Source organism: Zootermopsis nevadensis, unplaced genomic scaffold (assembly GCF_977971745.1).
Source record: "Zootermopsis nevadensis isolate Lab colony 2312 unplaced genomic scaffold, Znev_1.0 Znev_ptg000020l, whole genome shotgun sequence".
Classification (NCBI taxonomy): Eukaryota; Metazoa; Arthropoda; class Insecta; order Blattodea; family Termopsidae; genus Zootermopsis; species Zootermopsis nevadensis.
In genome coordinates, this window is record NW_028259152.1 from 2376344 (window position 1) to 2400795 (window position 24452).

Consider the following 24452-nt stretch of genomic DNA (forward strand, 5'->3'; position numbering starts at 1 on the left):
GGAAAGGTCTCATAATATGGATACACGCGACGGTGTCCATGCAGATGTAACGGTCTTGAGGAGTAAACACAGAAATTTCACGTTGTTAGGGCCGGATGGGATTTCTAAAATGGAGATTTTTTCTTTCAGTTGCAGCCCCTCAGTCATTCTCTGTCGTGCAGACACTACATCAGGGCTCTCAGTAACTTTCTTAACAGGAAACCGCCTCAAATTAAAGCGGGACACGGAAATTCTGGAGTTTGATGATAGGAAATACTCATCCGTGTTTGAATTACGTTCGTTTAGCAGATGTAAACATATTATCTTTACTTTAATAAGGGAAATAGGCTAAGAACGGAACGTGTGATTGCTAGAAGTGAAAATCAAGAATATTTTGTGTTATAAAGGACAGTCATAAAAAATAAGGATCGTGGATATCTTAGGAGAAACATTATAAGTGTGGATAGTTGTAGTTAAAATATTTAACATGTTGAGACTTATGTGTAAAAAGCGTGTGTTTCGAGTGAGAAGACTAAATCACATACAATAAAGCAATACTGGGGAAGGTGCCTTCATAATCTGAGTAGGTTAGAGGAACAAACAAAAGTCGATGGACTTGTCACGAATAAAACAGAGACGCAGCCGTGCCTTGGTACGGTCAAGAGGTGTCCAGGATATGGTCTTATGGCCGAAGGAAACGTAAGCTTAGAACTTGGACAAGTGACAAGCGACATGGAGAAATTTGAGGGATGAACACTGGACAGAGAACGGTTTCTGGATATGGAGACCGGAAAATGCTTTAAGACTGAAAAACGTATGAGAATATCATTATTCAATAATTATTGGATAATGATATTCTCATGCGAATACCGTGGGAATTTCTTTACTAGCTATAAGCTTTTCGCTAAGGACTGTGTTTTGTGTTTTTCACCTACTCTGGTAATGTAGAATTGAATGAGAGAATAATATTAAATGATTAATTTATGAGATATTGCAACGGGTTGTTGATTTTGAAAGGTATGAGTTCGTCTATTATTATTTGGGGATATCCAGACTTTGTCGATTAATTAAAATGTCTATACAAGCATCTAACGTTATTTGTACATTATTTCAAGTAACTTTATATAGAAATATCTGTTACCGATATTCGTGTATGGAATCCATCGTTGGTTCTTAATGACATACTTTTATTTTGCTCACTACTTCCGCTGTTGAATGTGTCCTCACAGTCTGAGAAGCAAGAGCCCAGACTCCAGAGGGATCTGACACCGCAAAGCACAGCTTGTGTGTGTTTCAGAAGGCACAGTGTAAGAAGTGAGAAGTGCTTAATTCAGGGATCAGATAACCAGATGGTCACGTCTCAGGCTGCACCTTGGAAACCGCTAGGGTATATGTTAGAGGTCACACTGGATGTGATTATCTTGCAACATACATCTCGTAGTTGTTAATTTACTTCGTTTGGCTAATGAGTGAACAAATTGCTGTGAGATCAACTTCTGAGTGTTTACATAGCAACCTGCCTCAAACTTCGTTACGTTAATCTCAGAGGAACGGAGCTGCTTCCTAGCTTACTCATAAGTACTTCATTATCAGTCCTAACGAACTGAATGGACAGAACCATGGAATGTAATAAAATTTTGTGTGTGTTATGGATCTTCAGGGGTCTGGAATGAAATTCGTGCCATTGGCGTGAGGGATGTAATCTATCTGATTTATTTTTATTTTCCCAGTGACAATGTAGTTTAGGGTAGAATAGGCGGAGCATGGAGAAATCATGGAAGGGTTAAGAGTTGTATGTGACGTTTTGGTCGGATACTCTGAAGGAAGAAAGTATGTTGGGAGACCTAGGCGTAGATGGCGGGGTGATAATAAATAAAGGGGACTAGGAAGAGAGTGCAGAAACTGGATTTACATGGCTCAATAGTAGTAACCAAAAGATGACGATACATTGCATCTCTTACGGTACAAGGATATTGAACTCTCACAAAATTCTTTAAATTATTTCTTTATTTTGTAGTAGTATGTAATGATTTACATCTCTATAAGTTTTTGAAGAAGACTTTCTGCAACAGATTTCGACAAGGCGAGAAGAAAAAGGAATGCTATCCTTTTGATGCACATAAACTTCTCATGAATAGAAAATCAAGCAGATGGCTATCGCGCCGTTCAGCTGCACAAAGGAACAAACTTTTAACTTGATGAGTGACTTCGCGAAGCAGTCACGTGACGATACAAGAGATTTATAACTAGTAAGGATGCCCGTTCTCTTTCGCCCGGGTTTTACTTAAAATGAAGTATACGAAGACAATGACATTTATTATTTATTATAAGAGTCGTATGAATATATATTCCTGCCGGCCATTTTTTATCATTTACCGTCGTGGTATTGCAGATTTGTGAATTTATGCACTTAATCTATGACATTAAATTCACGACACTTATAGGTTTCCAGTATAAAAATATCTGTATTTATTAAAATAGGTTTTTTAAAGTCTCTGATTTATTGGACAGTTTGTTCAAAGAATAAATCGATTCCAGGAATGTTCGATTTCCGAATGTCTGTAAATGAATCTTCACAAGGGCACGAAGTTTGATGCCTTCGGTTGAAAACTACTAACTGTGGAAAAGTGAGATTTGGTACAGAGAAGCGTCAGATCTGCTATTAAATTTTGTTTCAGTTTTAAGTTTGTAATTGAATTTATGTAAAAGACAGATCTAAGTGTTAGAGTAAAACAATACCAGCTGAAGATGGTTGTCTTCTGGGTTGTTACGCAACAACCCAGAGGTCAGCCATCTTCAGACTCACAGCCGTAAAAACCTCAAAACCTCAAAACCTAAACAATACGAGCTCTTTAATTAAGCAACAAAATCAAGGAAGAACGAAACAAACTGAGTTATGAACCCAGCACACGTGTCTGTTCTGTGACCTCATTCAGTGCTTGTAGAGGGGATACTTCTGTTTGTTCTGGTGAACTACTGGAGGAACATTTGCGTGTGGTTCAGGCAACATACACTCAGTCCAGGCTCCCATTATTTATTTCTATTACAGTCAAAGTTCCGAGAAGAGCTAAATAATAAAAAAGGAATCACTATGGTGTAGGATTTCTCACTGCAGGGGGTCGGAATCGAACAAAGAAATGGTCGAGTGGGTGGTGTCCTAACTCCAAGGGGCCCGGTGCCCCAACCACAGACAAATGACATGCGACATCGCAACAAGGTTCTTCTCCGATGGGAAAGCCAAACCAAAACTATTTTTATTTATTTTTCTTAACTCTAAGGTAATTTTTTATTCCGTTTTTTGTTCTATTTTCATTTTTTAAAGCTTATGCCGTCCTGCTTCAGTATATTTATGACATGTTTATCACGGTTCTTGTGTCCAAACTGGAAACAAAAGTCGAGTGGGAGGGGCAAAAGGTCCATGCTTGCAATGAGAAGCAGCGATTGAATATCAGAAAGACATAGAGCAGTTAAAAGTAGGGGATGCTGGAACAGTAGGGGATATTTTCTTCACAAAGAGTAAACTATCTAATTATCGAAAAGTTTAGAGTTATATTAATACTATCGATATAGACCGGTTATCTGACTTCTGGCACACTGAAGCGATATATATGAGCAAGGCGTTCTATGATTTCTATAGGCCTATTTTCCTGCCCTCTCCCTGAAAGTTTGAGAATATTTAGTAATTTAAACTTAACTAACTAACTAACTAGATGGCTTACCGAACCCGAAGGTTCATCACCGAATTAACCAAAGCCCTCCACCGGACCCTGTCCTGGGCCAACAAAATCCAGTTTCCTTCAACTCCTATCTCGGATAGATCCCGCCTGAGATTATCCTCCCATCTACGTCTAGGTCTCCCCAGCGGTCTCTTCCCTTCAGGTTTCCCAACCAGTACCCGGTGCACACCTCTTGTCCCATCCATGCGCGCTACATGTCCCGCCCATCTCACTCTTCTCGACTTAATCACCCTCACAATACTGGGGGAGCAGTACAGATTTTTAAGCTCGTCATTGTGCAGTTTTCTCCACGCCCCATCGTCTTCCCTCTTAGGCCCAAATATCCTCCTCAACACCCGATTCTCAAACACCTGCAATCTGTGTTCCTCCCTCTGAGTGAGAGACCATGTTTCGCACCCATACAAAACAACAGGCAAGATTATTGTTTTGTATACTTTAATTTTCAGGTTCTTAGAAATCAGACGGGAAGACAAAATATTTTGGACTGAGAAGTAGCAAGCATTTCCGGAATTTAGTCTCCTCCTAACTTCCTCACAAGTATCATTTTGATTTGTTATTGTTGTTCCCAAATATTTGAACTTTGTAACCCTTTCAAAGGATTTATTAGCTACCCTAAGATAATTTTGCCCGCCTGTCTTCTGATGACGAGATACTAACATGTACTTAGTTTTTTCTGAATTTACTTCCAGCCCCACTTGTCTACCAGCCTCTAGTAAAACTTCTGCGTTCCTCTTTATTGTATTTATATCGTCCCCCAATAAATTAACATCATCAGCATATGCCAATAGCTGATGTGTCCCGTTCAATTGCAAACCCTCCTGCCTACCTTGGACCTTCCTGATGGCGTATTCTAGCGCAAAGTTAAAGAGCAAGGGAGACAAAGCATCTCCTTGTTTTAGACCGTTCTTGATGAGGAATGTCTCAGATACATATTTACCTACTCGAATTTTGCTGCAGGTTTCATTTAAGCACATTTTTATTAGACCCACTAGCTTCTTTGGTATACCAAATTCAATAAGAATATTATATAGCACTTCTCTCTTCACAGAGTCATAGGCTTTTTTGAAATCTATAAATAACTGATGTACAGTCCCACCGAACTCCCATTTTTTCTCTAGTATCTGACGAATGCAAAAGATCTGATCAATCGTTGATCTGTTTCGTCTGAACCCACACTGATGATCCCCAATAGTTTCATTCGCATATGGGGTTAATCTTGCCAAAAGAATGTTGGATAGAATTTTGTATGAGGTTGATAGCAGCGATATTCCTCGGTAATTACCACACTCAGTCTTGTCCCCCTTCTTATAAATAGGAATAATTATGGATTCCTTCCATTGATGTGGCATCTCTTCCTTATCCCAAATTAACTGAATAAGCTTATGGATCCTCATATGCAACCCTTTGCCACCTGCTTTAATTAATTCGGCCGGAATCTGATCAATTCCTGGAGATTTATAACTTTTCAACTTCCCAATGGCTAGTTCCACTTCATCTAAGCTAGGTTCTGGCACCAACAGTTCAGCTGTATGCATTTTAATCTGTCTAATATCACCAGTATCATGAACATTTAAGAGCTCGCTAAAGAAATTTTTCCACCTATTCACAATTTTTATTGGATCTGCAAGCAAATTGCCACTATCATCCTTTACCAAATTAGTCTGGGGTTGATATCCTTTCTTAAAGTTATTAATGCCTCTGTACAGGTCTCTGATGTTTTTTTCCTTACTATTTGTCTCAAGTTCAGCAATTTTGCCCTTCAGGTATTCCCTTTTCTTAGTCCTAAAGGTTCTACTAGCCTCACGTCTCACGTTACATAGATTATCCGCATTTGTTTTGTTTGGGTTCTGCAACCATTGAAATTTTGTTTGCTTCCTTCGATCTATTAATTTTGAACATTCTTCATCAAACCACGGTTTATTTTGCTTTCTCCTGTAGTATCCTAGTTTCTCTTTTGCTGAAATTTTGATGCAGTTTCTGACATTTTCCCACTCCCTGTTGATGTCCACACTTTCATTATCCTCATTTGTCTCTAAAATTTGAAACCTATTCGAAATTTCAACTTGATATTGTTCCTTTGCCTCTCCCTCACTTAATTTTTTCAAATCAAATCTTTCTGTGTCAAAATTTTGTTTAGTTCGTCTACTTACTGAAAGCCGCTCCCTCACTTTTGCTACCACCAGATAATGATCAGTGTCGCAATCTGCTCCTCTGAATGATCTCACATCAATTACATTTGTCTGCCTTCTCTTATCTACTAAAACATGATCTATTTGATTGTGTGTTCTGCCATCTGGGGAAGTCCAAGTGTATTTATGAACATCACGGTGTGGAAATTTTGTACTTTTTACAATTAAATCTTTTGACGTAGCGAAGGTCACTGCTCTGACGCCATTATCATTACTAAGTGCATGGAGACTCTCGCTGCCTATTGTGGGTTTGAAGACATCCTCCCTCCCAATTTTTGCATTGAAATCTCCTAGCAGAATTTTCATGTGATACTTGCCAAATGTATCAAATACTGATTCCAATTCTTCATAAAAGCTATCCTTGATATCATCGCTTTTGTCTTCAGTTGGGGCATGAACATTAAGGACAATGATGTCGCACCAACGTCCTTCCAAAATTACGTAAGACAACCTGTCACTAACAAATTCTACTCTCTTAACTGCTGCCCTAATTCTGCTATGAACAAAAAAACCCGTCCCTAGCTGATGATTGTCATTCCCCTTTCCATAGAAAAATGTAAAATTGTCCACTGGGATCGTGCCCTCCCCCTCCCATCGCACTTCCTGCACTGCCACTAAGTCTAACTTATAATTCCCTAATTCCCTACACACTGATTTCAGTGCCCCAGCCCTATAGAGGCTCCTAATGTTCCAGGTACCAAATCTCATGTCCTTAATTTAAACTTAAGGGACTGAAAATTTATCGTCTCTTCCATGCGTGTTACATGCCCTTCTCATCTCACCCTCCATTTTATCACCCTAAGAAGGGAATAAATTATTAAATTCCTCATGCAGTTTTCTCCAATCTCCTGTTGCTTATTAGATCGAAATTCCTAAGGGTGAAATGTCAGCTAAAATTTAAAATTTTTATTTCATTAAATATAGGCATAATGCTTACATTGACAGATCATAATTTTACATGTATTCATAGCAATGCACGCAACAGATGGCATTACATTTATGTAACATGTTTTATCGTGTTTCCGTTTGTAAAGAAAAATCAGAAAGTCTGAGTCAAGGTTTTATTTTCCACATTTTATCACATGAAATGCTGCATATTTATGTGTATAATAAACAGGCCTACTTAACAGAACATATCTGGGCGAGTAGATTATACGCGACAGGCGCCATCTTCTTTTTATTTCCTGGTGAGGAGTGAAAGGGGGGGGGGGTGAATTACATAAAGCTTTTTGTCTTTAATAAAGGTCTTAACTCAGAACACGCTGATGTGTGGCACTAATTTATTCACGAAGAAGGCGAGCTGCAGACTTGTGGAGACAAGAACAGTGTCTGATCACCTCCTCTCAGTCAGCATCGGAGGTAATATTTTCACGTAAAGAACTTCATAATGCCACTGTACAGTCCGTATCAAGATTACGGGGGGGAAACATTTGGGACTCATACTGTTGTTATTTTCTCCGCAAAAGAAATGTTCGTATTGCATACAGCGTAGACAAATCAGATGCCGGCATAGTCTGTTGCAAGTTCCACATTGTTAATTCTAACAATAAAACATTATTAGGTAATGCGTTGCTCAGTGGGGTTAAGAAAGTGGAACAAGAATTTATGTTTGTTTGCGCTAAGATAATAAAATGAATTTATAATGGGGAGGTCGAATGCGTCTCGACATGGCTGTCCACAAATTTTAGTGATTGAAATTACTCAACGGATTTTGACTAAATTTCATATCGATAGTCTGCACTAAACGCTGCAACTCAAATTTCATTTTGTTAGAAAACCGTTTAGTATACGTACGACACGTTCTTTACAAGAAATTCAAATCTTCTCAAAAACTGCAGAACTTCCAATACGTTGACACATGACATATAAGCTTTTGCTTGTTAAGATCTATAACTTGTATCGAATGTATTTTTCGAAATGGCGGAAGTGTAAGGAAAATAATGTGGCTGTACGATATGATATCTGTAGTTGTGAGATTTGGTCTTTTCCACGAAGTCGCGTGAAATTCTATCAATTATTTCGTAAATTTTTAAGGACAGAAAGCCTTCCTTACGAAATAAGGAATGCGGGCTGGAATTCGGAAAGAAAAATCTAGGAATAAGAACCATAAAGGAAATGAAATAAACCAAGAAAGACGTACGAAGTACAGAAATGAAGAGAGACTGAGAAAATATAGAGAAAGAAATGAAAACATCGGAAAAGAACATTTGCCGGAAAACTTCACAAATGTTAATTAAACCAAAGCTGTCAAGAATTTATCATCACCATCCTACAATTTAAACATAGGCATTGGCTTAGCGAAACAACGATGCGTCATTAAAGAAAAGAAAGAAAACTGATATATTGTAAATTATTTCCTACGGTAATAAATAACATCGCACTTCATTGATTACCATCGGCTGTCACAGTGGCTTTCTTCCCTGAGGCCGAGAGTTCGAATCCCACCTAGTAAGCAGACATTTGCGTGTGTGAACGGTTCCATCAGCGCCTTCTAACACCTCCCTCCTGTTAGTTCTGACGTCGGAAAATCTCATGATTCTCACGATAAATCAATCCCGATGCAACTAGTTGTACATTGCATGAACGGAATATGAACTTGTATTGTCGTCACGAAAGGATTCTCTGAAACTACATTCTGCTGCATATCCTAAGCCTGTCCCATCGTTATCTGCCTGGGGAAAATTGCGCAATTAGAATGTTCGTAAATTGTAGTTCACTGAACAAAGGGTCAACTAAGGCAGATTTTCGGGACATGTACCACGCATAGAAGCAATAATAAATGCGTACAAAATTTTATACGGTAAACCTGAAGGAAATATACCATTTGAGAGGTTTATTAGAAAATCGAAGGATAATATTAAACTGGATCTTAATGACATGGATCCATCTGGCTCAGAAAAGAGACCTCTGGTTGGATGTTGCAAACATGGTAATAATCTTCAGGTTTGTTTAAAAAAGCAGACCATTTTTTGACTAGTTGAGACGAACTAAGAAATGCTTAACAAAATGTAGTATAGGTTCGCCATATCAATTGTGAATGAAGGAGGCCAAGCTGCTTGGGCACTTTTGCTAGCAGATACTTGAAGGACGGCGAAACTGATAGTTTGCTTTCTCGCCATCACTGAAATTCACCTAAAACGCCTTTTTTGCTTGCATCTATATATTTTAGAAGCCAGTTCTCTATAAAATGATTGCATGAAGGGATAACCTTCTTTTGACACCACTTTTTAGTGCCGGGGGTTACTTTATAAGTCTTCGGTGCCGAAATGAACAAAATCTTTATCTCAGTTATCTCCTTCTGTTATTGTTCTCAAAGACGTGTCCTTTTTCACTTATTGTATATAATCGGTCGCCCGTGGATTTAAGTTATTAAGACTGTAAATGGGCTATGTAATGATTTAGCGAGTATAATAAATAATAACATGCTCCGGTCTCTGCAAGCGGACAATAATAAAAGAAGATCTTGATTATGCGAGACAGCTGAATGGGTAACTCCGCTGATCAGTTCAGACCTTCCTTCATATTCGAATCTGATAATATTTAAACAATATGGCAGCATGTTTTGTTACCAGAGGGAATTGCAGTCGGTAGATTATACACTTATCTTGTATTCAAAAAATAGTATAATCAGCTCGGAATATTTATTTTATTAAGTTTATTGAGTTTGTTGATGCATTATGTTTCAAATAAACACTCGGCTCCAATTTATGTTTCCATTACTTAGTATATTTTAAGTCTGTGATCAAGGATGTAGTCTTAAAAATGAAAGAGTTGCAAAGGTGTGACACGCAGTTCGAGGTTTAAAGAAACGAGTTTTTCTAACTGTCTAGAGGAGGATACTCTCTGCGTTATATTTTAAGTCGACGCACAATATCTCTTTAAGTTAGGGTACACTGCCGTCAAAAAGAGTGTTATGGCGGCGCCCCAGCACTCAAAACAGCACCGGGGTTCTTCCCCGGACCGCCCTGATCGACTGCAGCGCTGTCTGTTAACAGGCTATGTATCATAAAATTCTTTTTCCTCAGTCCAAACTGTACGACGCACACGGTCACTGCAGGCCACAAATTATTGCCGTTTTATGGACGCATACAGACTTACGCTTGGTATAACAGCTTTTTATAGACTGTTTATTGCATACAAGGAAAATAAACTATTTATAAAGTTACATAAGATATTTAAAACTTGCTTTGATATGTTGGTTAGAAGTTGGGTTATTGCACCTTGTTTGGTAAAATTTTACCGACATTTCAGACTTGATTGCAACTTCCACCATTAGGTCGATGATCCCTGATGATGCAGACAGAAAGAACTTCTGAAACGTCGATAAACTTTGACCAGACTAAACGACGCAGCAACCCACAAGACAATGATCTTCATAATTACTTCCGTGGAAACCAAAAATATCACTTAATGTTGGTTGGTTTCAAACAACCCTGTTGTTTAGCCACCATATTTAATTTTTTGAATATAGGAATTTTAAATGCATTACGTTGAGCTAATCTCCAGTGGAACAACTTTCATATCATTTTTATGAAAGAGTCTACTTAAGTGAACATATTAGGAAATGTATGCTGCATCTTCATCTACTACAGATTCAAAATAAGTGTGGGCCACAGATGTTTCAAAATAATCACTTTCTGAGACTTGGCCAGGCCATCTTCATAAATCCATTGTCCACTTCACTGCTCTGAACCAAAATGTACACAAGCCAAAATTGCCTGTCAGCTAAATTTCGAGCAAATATAAGTGCTTGACGGGGGAAAAATATTGGAATTATGTAAATAGTCCCGGATTTACTGTAGCAATATTGACCTTACTGACGGTACAGTGAAACAAATGAAGTTACGTTTTGGCAACTCTGTGTTACAATTTACAATAATCTTAAGAAATGTTTCATATGCTTGCCTCAGTACGCATTGTCTTAGAACCTGTCTGAGTATGGAAAATGTGTAACGGTTGTTCTATCACTGCCATATTGGGAGTTAAGGAAAGGAATTTATTTCACAGAATAGTGGTTCCTGATGGCTACACACTGAATAAGATGCCCGACCGCCCATCCTGCCCGAAAACTTTTACACTTGTAATACATTTTTCCCCTATCAGGTTGGTTTATTATTTAATTACTAAAAACGTTCGTGAAATTTAACGGGAAATTATTGCTCTCATAGCGTCTTTGCTAACTTCCTATATAAGCCGAGCTGCATTTTCCCCGGGGTCCGCGCCTGTTTAAATATCTTCTACTTCAGCGCAAGCAAACCTGAAAACATCAGACTGGTTGTTATATATATCTGTAACATCATATTATAATGTCCGATTATCCAAGTTTCTCTGTCTTAGGGCATAGAATAAATAATAAGAACGTGTAACATTGTAACTAAATAAAAAATAGTTACCGCCACAAAAAATACACTTAACCTTCAACAAGATGTAGGTTAGTTATTAAGTTTGATGTAGCCATTGTATGTAGATTGGAAATTGCTATGTTTCGATAGGGTCAGAGAGAAGAGATGGTTGAGGCGGCAACAGTACAAAGCTCTTGTGAACTACTTTCCTGCCCTAGAACCATATTGCCTACAGTCACTTCAAGGAACACGCGAACTTTTGAAGGCAGTGCTACACTTGAGAACAAAACATTCAGCTGAACCATGGTCCAGAAAATTCCGTGGAGATAAACCACAATATTTTGATGTTTTAGAAAGACTTCTTATTTTCTCAAATCACAAAAAATCCACAATGTCAAATTTTTAAATTCACAGAATCACTGAAGTGTATCATCCTCTTGACCTGAGGCAAAAAGTGTTAACAAAGGAGGAAATTTTTTTCTTAACAGGTATTTGATGGCATGTGCCGGTAATCAGCGGGAAATTCTGGTCTTGCACACTGTCTTCTGGCTTACGGTGGTGATAAAGTATAATTTTGCCTATAAGCTGGCAACTCGCATATGAAATACATTTTGCTCCGCGCGTGGAGCAAAACGTGCCCAGTGCTCTGAATGAATATGAAATACTTAAATAATAAGAACCCCATTAAATTACAAGAAAATTACATTTGTTTAAATCTTGTCAGTCTAATCACAATAAACTTCTATTAAATATTAAAATATTACTATAATTAACATTTAAATATTTAAAATATATTAAATGATGTTCTCTATCGAAATGTTCGATTTACATTAGATCATCACTTTTTACACGACATGTTTCAGTTCTAAAAGAACTATCTTCAGGTGTATAAAATTATATAAACTTAAATATATTTTCTTAAATGCAACTTTTTAGTCAGATGTTTATCAGATTTCAAATGATGTTTTCTTCCAGATTTTATTGTATTTTTAATATCGTAGTCGAAGTTGTTCTGTATATGTACGTCGTGCTTAACATGATTTTGTGTGGGTGAACGTTTTGTATATTTGTAATATTTTAATATTTAATAGGAATTTTATTGTGATTAGACTGACAAGATTTAAACAAATATATATTTATCACAATATGACGCAACTTTATCATCTCAAGAAAATTACGTTAAAAGCGAACTGTTGGGACTTTTCTAACTGAAGAGAACTAAACGTAAAGCAACTGCACTGACGCAGATTAAAAAACAAACAAACAATAGATTTAAGAAATCTTGACACACACGTCACTTAATAACTATGACAATTCTCTCTTTGTAAAACGTGTGGAAATATTGGTTTTGTTAAAAGACAATGAACTACTACCGTCTTTCAGCAGTTTAACCCATACTGCACGCTATTCATGCCGAAATTAATAATACAGACAGTTTTCTGCGTACCAGGACTTTGACGGCAGAGTCGTACACTCCTGCCGTCAAGTTGGTCCAACCGATAACGCTTCACGGTTGCGCTGTCTAGAAAACCCACTGCACAAGCAAGGCCTTTGACCGTCACATGTCGTCAAAGGCACTAACGTCGTTACTAGTGTTGGCAAGCGAATTTGCCCCTCTTCGCACTTTGTAGATGGGAAGAACATGCCATTATCCCAACAGGGTGACACAAAAAGCAAACACACACATCTATAAAGCTCCAGGTAAGAGGGAAATTGTAATACACTTTCAGGTATAGTTACAGTAAATATAATAAAGTATTTATAGTGTTTGATTAAACGTTTTACATACAGTATTTTTTCTTTGTACAAACCACGAAAGTTAGAACTCTTTAAATAAATTCTCTTTCTGTGACTGTAGCTACGAATAAGCCTACTTAGCATGCAGAACGTCTCTTGAGTTTACCGTGTCCAGTTGTTTGTCTGCCCACATGTCGCACAGTTTAATTCCAGACTCCTTTGGCGGATTTTTATTACATGTGTCACAAACTGAGAGACCGGAGTTGCACGTTCCAACGGCGCCTTCTTCCTTGCGTCGTCGTGAGCTACGCGTGAAAGTTGACGCGCGATTTCTGAACATAATGGAAATCCCCTTAGGTTGTGCATCTCTCTTCACAGTGGAGATATTTTTTTATTTTTAACGTAGATTGGCGTTAACTGACGACACCGTTTCTACTGCACAGGTTATACAATAGAGCGTCGACTAACAAATGAGAACTAATCATGACAAATGACAGTAGGTAAAGATTGGTCTATTTCAAGGCACTCTCTCGGCATTAGCCTTGATAGACACAGAAAACCATAAATCCCTTCGGGATTATTTTATTTTAAACTATTAAATTTATTGAAAACCACAAACTCTGATTTGTATTTCATGTGTAAAAGGATACCTATACGAATCACAATTAAATTTGACTTGCAATGTATAGTGTAGACCAACAACAACGAATTCCCTCTATGTAGGATTTAGGATTAGGATTAGGTTTTTCATTAACTGTCTGGTCCTTACAACTCTAGCATTTTCCACTAGCACGGCTTACTTATCACCATGATGATGGAGCAGCAAGGACCTCTGAAACGTCGGTAAACTTCTACCAGAATACATGGCGCAACAACCCATAAGACAGACATCTTAGAATTCCATCTAATTCTGCATAATTTTACGTACTTTTCACAAAGAACGCTAGGAAACTTAAGAGTCAATTTCGGGATTTGATTTGGTAATATTCAAAATAGCTCGGATGTGGTAACTCGCTCTGTAAGATGTTCCAACCGATCAAGTCTCTCTTATGTAAGATTTGGTGTTTTCAAGGTGGTGACTGTATCTTCAGGGCTTCAGCCCTGAGGTTGGAGACACTATGAATCTGTTTCTGTAAAACACGTTTATGTACCAACGAGTGAACACGGTGTTACAGTCCAACAGACGAGCATCGACTAGTCTAACTTCCGCTTTGACTCGTAGTCAGGTCCTCCGAAAAATGCCCAGACAAGATAGTTTACGTTTTCAAGGCAGTGTTAATTCCGTTGCTGACTTTTCTCTCCAAGGCTCAGCTGTGATCGCTTTGTTTCTAGATGAAAAACAGGGTATATTGAGAGCGGAGGTAAAGCTCCACGGATTCTGAATCTGAGCACTGGGTGGCGGTGAGTGGTCACGCTTATACCCGTGGGGAGAGAGCCTCAGGCCCTTTCGGATGGGAAGCTGAAGATCACAAATCGCGGGGTAGCGTACAACACTTCTCTTCGATGCTTGACGAAGACCGGCTGAACTGACAGCTTTCTTGTTCGATTCTATCCCTGAAGGTAAAATACCGCACGCGAAAAAACATACAAACTCCTGCCAGCAGCAGAGTTCAGACAATATTAATAATGAGACGTTTATAATTGTATTTACAACTATGACATGAGAAATCGAGTGGAGGCTTACTTCAGGCTCAGTTTAATTCGCGTCTTAACAACTTGAGACAACTGATTAGAGTTTAAAAGTAGTAAATAAAAATCAGCTGTTAATAGGTCTAGTTAATTTTTTTTGTAGGTCTACTTCAATAACTATATACAACTAATGTTTTGGCGTTATACTGCAGATAAGTACTTAGAACTGACTTAGGATCTTTTCCAATTGCGTGTTTTGCTGGAAATGTTGCCAGCAAAACATGCCATTTCTGATTCTACTACCAGAGTGTTAGTTACAAAGCCATTCACTATGAACAGTTAACAGCTGTTCAAATTTTTTACAGTAAGCTTGCAGAATTTGTAATTTTCCTATCCGTCACAACTTCCAGATCGACACTGGGGTCCACTTCCTATCTAGTGGGTCCCGGGTTAAATTCTCGGTTTGGAAGCCGGCCATTCTAAATGAGGTTTTCTCTTTTGTTCTGGTTTTCCTTAGTCCCTCCAGGTAAATGCCGGGATGGTACCTTAAATTAGGTCACAACCGTTTCCTTCCATATATCGTACAACTCATTAGTCATTGGTCCTGTAATTAAGTGTTATATGGACTGAGCTACTGACAGCATTGTTAAATAAGCCACAAGTAATAAATAATAAATTTTACCTCAGGAATATGTCCGGACGTTGTTTTGTGTTCACTATGATGCAAGTCTAAATTCTCTTTATGTGTATGGGATTGAATCGATGAGACCCAGTCGTGGCCTACTTCCAAGTACTAACCCAACCTTCTCTTGCTATGATTAATAATAACCAGAAGACAATCCACGCTGTCTTTCCGGTTCTAGACATAAATTCGTTCCAGTGAAAAAAATATTCAAAACATCAATCTTCAATGCAAGCCACAATACTGTGTGTGTTGACGCAGACATTTAAAAAAATAGACCTATGTGATTTGTGTTCGTATAAACAAGATTTTGACAATTTTTATGTAATTTGAAAAATGCAGGACGTCCACATTGTTTCCGGATACCGCAGCTGACTCAGTTGTTCCGTTCTGATTGGTTCTTCGATCATTTTCGGATTCGTTTCGTACTTGTTTTTCTACGACAAAACGGGAGAAAAATGCTTTAAAAAGTGGACAAAACACAATCGCCTACTAGCGCAGAACTCCCACTCTCCTCGGAAGACCATCAGCGCCTCCTTCATAGTTCAAACACGTGACGATAGGGGCCGTGGGAGTTTTAGATGCAACAGACATCGTGTGTTTTAAACAAGCCCCTTCTAATTATCTGTGTTCAACCGTTTTCATTCATGTAGTGCCATTCTTTGTCTGCCTCTAAGGAATCATTATTATAAACAACTCAGCATCCATAATATGGACAGGAAAATCCTTTTTCTTTATTCGGCAAAAGCGACTCGACCTTCTTGTTCATTGGAATTCGACCGGAGAAAACCAAATCATTCAACAATACTGACGAAAGACGAACGGAATGCGATTTCTTCAAGCAAGTGAAAAAGATGGGACTAGTAAAGACTCTTTTTATGACGCAAAGAATCGTGTATTAACGACATGGCATCAACCGTATCGTGGAATGCAGACGACATCATATTCGTGGTTGGTTTAGACAGGAGGGGAGATTCGGTTGTGGCGGGGAGAAGTAAACATTTCTGAAATGGGGCCCCACACATGCTGATCTGTTAGAGGATAAAACATTCCATCACTAGTATTTTCAATGCAACAACGTCATCTTACAATGCATTCATTTCAACTTAGCAATTTCTATTGTGTGGGGACGGAGAGAAGGGATGAAAATGTTTTTATCAAGACTTATAACACACTGTAATCTCAGTTTTAGTTATTTTAGAGTAACGAGTTCTTTCTCGGTGTCATGACTTTGGTTTCGTTTTGATGGTTAAGTATGCCTGGCTCATTTTTCTGTCAAGAACGTGTTGCTCTGCTGAATGATGTACCAGGGATGCCGCTTCTCGACCTGTAACTAACTATAATTGTATGTCCGAATGCACGTGCTAAAGTCCTGCGTGTTTCACTTCTTCAGTATCATTTATTTAATGTACGTTACCCAGTCATGTTCCGAGAAATACATCAGCAGATCCTGAGGGAAATCATTTCAACCATGGTAAATTTTTACAACATTTTTATTTTTAGTTATCATTTTAGTCTTTTAATTTGCACAATAGAATTCGAGGAATTGAAACGCATTAGGTTTCATCTGTACATCTTGGTATCCAATTTGTTGGAACTTGTCAGTTCTATCATGGAATTCCAAGCAAGTCTCTTCCCTCTCCACTTATTTATAATTAATGATTAAAAAATAACATAATACATTTTAATTGCTGTTCTTGAAACTAATTTGGGTTGAATTTTGAGAAAAAACGTGTAAACGTTTTATTTTTACAATAGCGTTGAGATGTAAGTAATGCTGCTCTTTAGCTTTTATACTGAAATTGTCAGTAATATTTGACTTAATTATTTATAATGTTTCGATTAAATTATTGATTCATTAAAACAAAAAGTAATAACAAAATGGAAACAAAATATTTTATTAATTGGTTTGAGAGTATAACTGTCGACAGAAGCACAAACAAATACCCTCAAAACACAGGCATCAAATGCAAGCTCGCAGCATATCACTACAACCTTTCGAATGGATGGACGGTGTTTATCTGTGACCTGAATATTAACCCAACTTCGGAACAGACGTTGGCATTTTGGATGTGAAAGGTTGGTAACGTATTGTCTCATTGAATGTACGCGCCGAAATAAGAAATTATATAAAGTGGAAGAATGATTCATATACAAACAGTTGGGTTTTTCTAGAACTGTGAAATATGCCGATGCAAAGACTTCCTACATCAACATCAAAACTCGTAACATGTGCACAAATAATAACTTCTGTTTCAAGTGTTGTAAAAGAGTTGGTGGAAAATGCACTGGATGCTGAAGCTACAAATATCGATATAAAACTTGTAAGCATGACATTTTGCAAACATAACTATTATCAATAAAATGTGAAGTAAGAAAATTTTAAATTCATGGAAGAGATTTGCATAAATGCAACTGTGTTTCAGGAAGGTAACGGATTGGATCTGATTGAGGTTAAGGATGACGGCTGTGGCATTGCAAAAACAGACATGCCAAATATGTGCCTGCCATGTTATACGTCAAAAGTATGTGGATATGAAGATCTTGGTAAGTGTTATGCATGGTGTTTCAAAAACTCAGATTATACGCATGTGCATTCTGTTCAGCATTCTCATCTCACCATCTTGCACATCATTACAGATATCTGTAGTAAGGCCTAAGTTCTTTAGCCTTGTGGGCGAAGTACGGAGAAAGAGGAGCTGTAATAAGAAGCAACAGAGCCAGTCAACAGGCTGTTGCTTATCTGGTGTATGCAACTATTATCTGCTCCAAAAGTATTTTATGTTAGCCTCCTCTGTGGTGACAAGCTGAAGAGCAAACCTACTTATTGTTGGGGTATCTTTCCCATTGAATGGATTGGATACAACTTTCTATCCCACCTAATTCAGATCTAACCTAAAATAAATAAGAAACAGATTGTATTGGAAAATAGATGGACAAACGTCTGGATGCAAAGAAGTAGGACGGAGCATATATATATATATATATATATATATATGTGTGTGTGTGTGTGTGTGTGAAGTGACGAGCTAGAACATTGCTGGGAATGTCAGCTTTTTACCGTATTGCACTACAGATGATATATTTGGATTGTCATTTGTGTTGTTTTAGACAAACTTCAGACATACGGTTTTCGTGGTGAGGCCTTAAGTGCCATATGTTCTGTGGCAGATGTCACTGTCACAACTCGGACAAGTGAAGATGAATTTGCAATGGCATATGCTGTAAATGATTGTGGAAACATTGTTACAGCCAAACCCTCTCATTTGAATAAAGGTAAGAAGAATCTAACTGGAAGATTTGTGTGGATCTTAGATTAATGACAGTATGCTTCTTGTGTGAAGCTATGTTAAAGTTTATTTTACTTAAATGTTGAAGGATATGGTATCCTTGACTTCATAACAAACAAAAACTTACATATGAAGAATTCCACATGTAACTTTTTTTCATAAAATTTTGTTGGAAATTATCCCCTGCCTATTACATATATATTTAAATGAAATTGATTTATACTTATAGTTGTCAAGATACATGCACTACATTGGCTTTTCTGAGTTTAATTATGCCTTCCATATTTCCTTATTTAATTAGTCTTTAACTTGATTGATTGTTCAATTTTTGTTCAGGCTGTTATCAGTCTGTCTGTGATTACAAATTTCAGGCACATTGGTGACTGTGTCTGGGTTGTTCCGAAAAGTTCCAGTCAGAAAGAATTACCTGAATTCAGGCCGTCGTGCTGCTGAAGAATTGAAGCGAGTAGATAACATAGTAAAATCTCTAGCAGTTATTCACCCTGGCCTTAGGGTCACTTTCCGCCACAATAAGTGCCTGCTGTGGCAGAAATCTGCTTGCTCAACTTTGTGTCAGTCACTGATGCAGATTGTTGGGCATTTTGTTTCTAGCAAGCTCGAAGAGCTCTTGCTAAGAGAAACAGAGGCAAGTGTGCTGATATTGCTGATATACACTCTTTCAGTTTTTAAATTATATGTTGTTATTTATTTGAACGGCAATCTTGTCAAGTCCCCTTTTAACGTCCTTGTTAACTGCATAGACAAGGTACATATGTCATGAATTTTACAAAATTTAAAATACCTGGAAGCCATATTAAATGGATTTCTTGTCACAATGACATGATACATCTCAGATTGCAGATATAGAGTAACTGAAAATATGTGGAATAAGCAGTCACTGACAGCCAACAAATGGTAGTTCTTGAAAATGATGTTATGTTTCCTACTGAAAAACTTAAGATTCTCTCTTGCCGTAAAGGAAGAACATAGGTTGAGTTCAAGAGAGAGTAACAGGGGATGGAGGAAAGTATATAATGAGAGACTCATAAATTACTCTTCATAAAATATTTCAAATCTGGGAGGATGAGATAAGCAGAAGATATGTATAGAATGCATAAAGAAATACACACAAAATGTTAGTTGGAAAATGTGGAGGAAAGAAAGTCATGTTAAGAGAGTCTCTTATGTTGCAGATGGAGGAGGTAGCCTCCAGATGTGGAGGATAACTGCAAATATATTCAGTAAGCAATGTCAGGTGGCCTATAAGGGATGGTCCTCCAACTTGGTGGTTGGATGTGGGTCTAATAACCCTTTACCATAAAATGTTCTGTTTTGAAATGTTACAAGGGCTTTGGCATTGGATGGATTCTTGGAATCACTTAGGTGATGTCTGAAGGACATGAGATTTGGTTCTTGGAATGTAAGGACTTGCATAACACAGGGGCTAGGTCATTGGTTATGAAGGCAGTGAAGTACATTAGGGTATAGTAGAAATATAGGAGGTTCGGTAGCTTGTTGAGAGGCGTGAAAAAGGAAACTGTTTGATGAAGGAAGAGGGACTCAGGGTCACAGCTTTGGATCTGGCTTTGTAGTGAAGAGTTGTCTTCAAACAGTGGTGAAGAAGAGTTTATTAATGATAGGATATTATACCTAATCCTTCAGGTTTAGTAGTGTGATGCTGTTGTAAATGTGAAGTTCATGGTATTGAAAATAGATTCTGTAAGGAATTAGAACCTGTATTTCAACATTTTCAAACACACGACAATCAAATGCTGCTAAGAGATTTGAATGTTAAAGCTAAATGGGAGGATAACTTCAGACCGCTGATAGGGAATGAAAGTGTGTGAAATTAGTAATGGAAATGGGGTGAGGTTAGTGAACTTTACTGTATCTGACTGTTAAGTGCAAAACTTTTCGTATGATATAAATAAGCATATTTGAACTTCTGATAGGATGGCACACAATCGTACTGGTTATATTTTAGTTTATAAAAAATATATTCGAGTGTGATTGATGTCTAGTAATGTAGAGAGACTGTCATTCTTACCATTACTAATGGCAAAATTAATTAAGTGAGAGGCAAGCCAGACAGGTCATAAAGTCTGCTTTCCTGATGTACAGATTCCTAGTTGTTTAAATCGTGTGCTGTTAATGTTACCTTCATGTAATGTAAGTTTATAATATATCAGTGGTATGCACTAATTAGTGTTCTGTGTTTATGTCCACATGGCTGTGTGATCAAATTCCACTTTAGTTACATCTTTTATTGCTTGTAACTGTAAAAATTTTATATAATGTTCTTATTATTAGGTTTTGTTATTAGTATTATTCTATTTTTGTGAAGAAATATACAAATTAAATGTTTTGGATATAACCTCATAGTGTTAATGATGGTATCCTGGATTATACTGCAATCTTTAGGGCTGAAGATGGAAGCAGTATGTTTGTCTGAAACCTATAATTCCACGCAGTATTACAACCCAGAAGGCTACTGTAACATCTTCACTGTCACGAGAATGTCAAATCTCATATTACCTCAAAGTTTTGCACTGTTACCATGTTTTGTAATTACTGGCTTATAAATGTAAATTTTATGCATGTCACCCTAGTTCTGGAACGTGTGGATAAATGTCTAGAAATAATAATAATGTAATATTCAGTACTGTAATTTTATCATCATCATGACTTTTATGTCTTGCAAATCTCCCCTTCAGTTTCAACCATATTGACCAAGTTTTTGTGTTACCAGTTGAGTGTTGACATGCTGGTGCCAAGAAGAGAGACTGAAAATCTGGCAGTGCTGTGCTTATCAAATGTTGACTGCATGATGTTATACATCAACAATCGCCCTGTGCGATATAAGAAGCTAGAAAAGGTAAGTCTGTATCATCTTTCAATCAACACTTCATGTCTTTCAAATTCCTACATAATACAACTGTTCTGTTGTGCTCTTAGATGGTGCTGAAGTACATTTCTGAGTGCTTTTCTGGCCAGCCACTAACTCACAAGTACCCGTACTGTCTTGTGTCCATTGTCATTTCCCCTGGAGAAGTGGATGCCAACCTTGAACCAAACAAAACACGAGTGATGTTGAAGGAAGAGGTATGCATGTATATAGATGACCACCTTTATACAGCACTTGTTTGCTTATTAATATGAATTAGGCACCTTAGTGAATACTGATTTATGTACACAATTTTTTGTCATTTGATGTTCCTGTATGCATGCTTATATTTGTGAATGTTCCAAGTGGGTTTGGTGGTCTCCCAATTTGATTTTGAGAGTTCTGTAAATTCACTCATTTCATAGAGCAGAAACCTTGCATTGTTGGCCTAGTTCAGGGGTTGACTGAATTTCTAATAACTTTGTGTCTGGCTTGCAGTAAATATGGTAACACTGTAATCCAAACATATGGTCAGCTTTAACCTTAGATATATGATCATGGACTCTCCTCATTGTTGCAAGAAGAACTTTTTTAGTGCCGAGTGTGAACTAACTTAATTCGATGATGCTTGTTCAGGGCCTAATAATCTTTATCCCATCTTTCAAATTCAACTTCTCTCCTATGCCTGTTATGCATTAAATCTTAGTTCCTGATAATAGTAAAATTTATGAGAATTTAACCTATTCCAGATATAAAAAGTAAAAGTAAAGCTGTCCCACTATATGTCATGTAGGCGCTTAGGGGGAGGGTAGTGGAGGTATAGCTCCTACTTATTCTTGACCTCGGCACTAGATGAGGGTAAGTGGTCAGCATCACGCCCCGGCTGTGCTTTACCCCCGGGAAAGAACCCCGGTACCCATTGGATAGGTTAAATTCTAAAGTATACAAAATTATCACTCATAATATTTGTGCTTTTAGTGCAGTAACTCTGTGATAGCATCTCATCTCTGCGTCATTTCTCGTAATGTAGCTTTCATCACGTTAATGTTTCATGTTTACATAACTATTTAAGTTGATAAGTGTGCCATGTCTGTTGTGGAAATCCGTCCGAAATATTTTCCTTTATTTTGTACAGAATGAAGTACTGTCAAAAATTGAGAATTTGCTTTCGTCATATTATGGGGTCAAAGAAGATGTCCAGCAGACGTCACATGCTCCAGATGTAACAGCATTAACTGGAGGAGAACAAGCATCTGTTAAAGCGTCCACCAATCAGCCTAACTCAAGCACAAGTAGAGGGAAAGTAGTCGGTCCAGAACTGAAAGGGAGTGAGTGCAAACGAATGAAAGTGGACACTGCCTTAGTTGGCAAGGAAGAAAATGTTGCTTTTGTCAGGGAGAGGCTCCAGAATTCAGCAGGAACTGAATTAATAGAAAATGTCTCATATGAAGAAAGAGACTTATTTGTTGATGGCAATATATTTGAAAATGTAGTTCATGATGAAATGTTCACAACAAATGCCAGTAAAGGATGGACTGTAACGAAAAATATGTGTACTTACAGTAATCAGTACTGTGACAGTAGGTTTGCCAGTAGAGAAAGTGTGCTTGAAACAAACTGTGATGAACAGAGCGTACAAAATATCTCACACCTTGATTGTAATGAACTGCAAATGGTCTCAAATAGAATGTATGAAGGTGGTTTTGGTCCTCCGTCAGTGGCTGCAGACTTTAAATTAACAAATTGCGGAGATGAAGTAGTATGTGGTATGGGCGCGGTAAGAAGTCGTAACTCCAGTACTGAGACATTAAACAAGGCTGATTCAGTAAGCAGTGTAATGCAAGAAACACACACATGCATTGCGAATATTAATGAAAAACCACTGCAAAGTGATCTTAAAGATGTGACCAAGGGAGGCGATCTTAGTTCATATTCAAATAAACAAATTGAACTTTCATCAAGCAGCTGTAATACAGTTTTAATATTGCAAGACAGAAGTTCTTTGAACCAAAATTTTGGAAAGACTGATTCAGATAAGCAGGTGTGTTCAACGGGCAATTTAGTTTCAGATCTTACAAATGTCACAAGAATTCCTCAGCCAGCTTCGGATGAGGACATGTGGGAAGCTGCTGATTTAGCAATGGAAAAGTGGAGTAAAGGTCAAGTGAAGGCACCAAATGGAAATGTGTTGCAGGTATGATTCTGTTGGTTAATTTAGTATATTTCATTATTCCTTCAATGAGTGTTTTTTGCGCGGGTGGTGTGAACGTATGCTGTAGTAAGTTAAATTTTAATTTCATTGTCAGTGCGTTTAAGAAATTTCACAGTTATTGAGTGGCTGAACATTTAATGATAACTACTAAAATCTAAATAAGTGTTAATAAATATAGTAATTTGTTTGTATGTTTCTGCTAAATCTTGTAACAGCTACTTTGCTTCTCTTATGACTGACTTAATTTGTAATTTTCCTGATTTTTGCAGGGTTCTTCAGTATTGCTACGAAAAGCAGCTACCACTCAAAAGTCGGCTGAAATTCTCAACTCTTCATACCATAGTGTGAGCAGTCAAATGGGCTGTAAGGAGCAAAGTGCCTTCACTAAGTTTGCAAGGCACGAACGTCCCAAAGGTAACATTTCTTTGAGAATGTTACAAGTTCAGAAGCTGACTTTGAGAATGTGTGTTTTTGCTTGTAGTTTCTGACTAACTTGTGAATTAATACAGTGTAAGCTATGAAACTCAGTAAGTCAGTCAACTTATACTGAGACTCACCACATTTTGAAAAATAAGTTTGAAAAGCACCGATGAATATTGTCATGTTTGCCTGCTTGTCCACACGTAATGGTACCCATACTACAGGTTTGATTTGATTGATTTGGTATGGTATACCCACACAAGATTTTAATGAGCCAATAGAAGTTGTTGATATCTATAAAATACACTTGTCATATCATATATGATACTTCCATAAACCTCACCAGTTTCA

The 24452-nt window shown here is 37.6% G+C and overlaps 1 protein-coding gene across 7 annotated transcripts in view; it reads left to right on the forward strand.

Annotated features, from left to right (window-relative positions):
* The window catches only part of LOC110840522 (PMS1 protein homolog 1), a 104158-nt gene that overhangs the window by 75040 nt on the left and 4666 nt on the right, over positions 1 to 24452 (forward strand). For 3 of the 7 annotated variants that reach the window (XM_087352000.1, XM_087351997.1, XM_087351998.1), the window contains 7 exons: positions 17722 to 17842; positions 18407 to 18571; positions 18957 to 19231; positions 21335 to 21460; positions 21541 to 21687; positions 22605 to 23663; positions 23951 to 24095. In XM_087352000.1, the coding sequence (XP_087208126.1) occupies positions 17785 to 17842; positions 18407 to 18571; positions 18957 to 19231; positions 21335 to 21460; positions 21541 to 21687; positions 22605 to 23663; positions 23951 to 24095 (1975 nt within the window). In that variant the 5' untranslated portion in view covers positions 17722 to 17784. Of the gene's footprint in view, positions 1 to 17215; positions 17620 to 17721; positions 17843 to 18406; positions 18572 to 18956; positions 19232 to 21334; positions 21461 to 21540; positions 21688 to 22604; positions 23664 to 23950; positions 24096 to 24452 lie in introns of those variants that run through there. The other 4 variants (XM_022085615.2, XM_087351996.1, XM_087351999.1 and 1 more) reach the window with 3 other exon arrangements.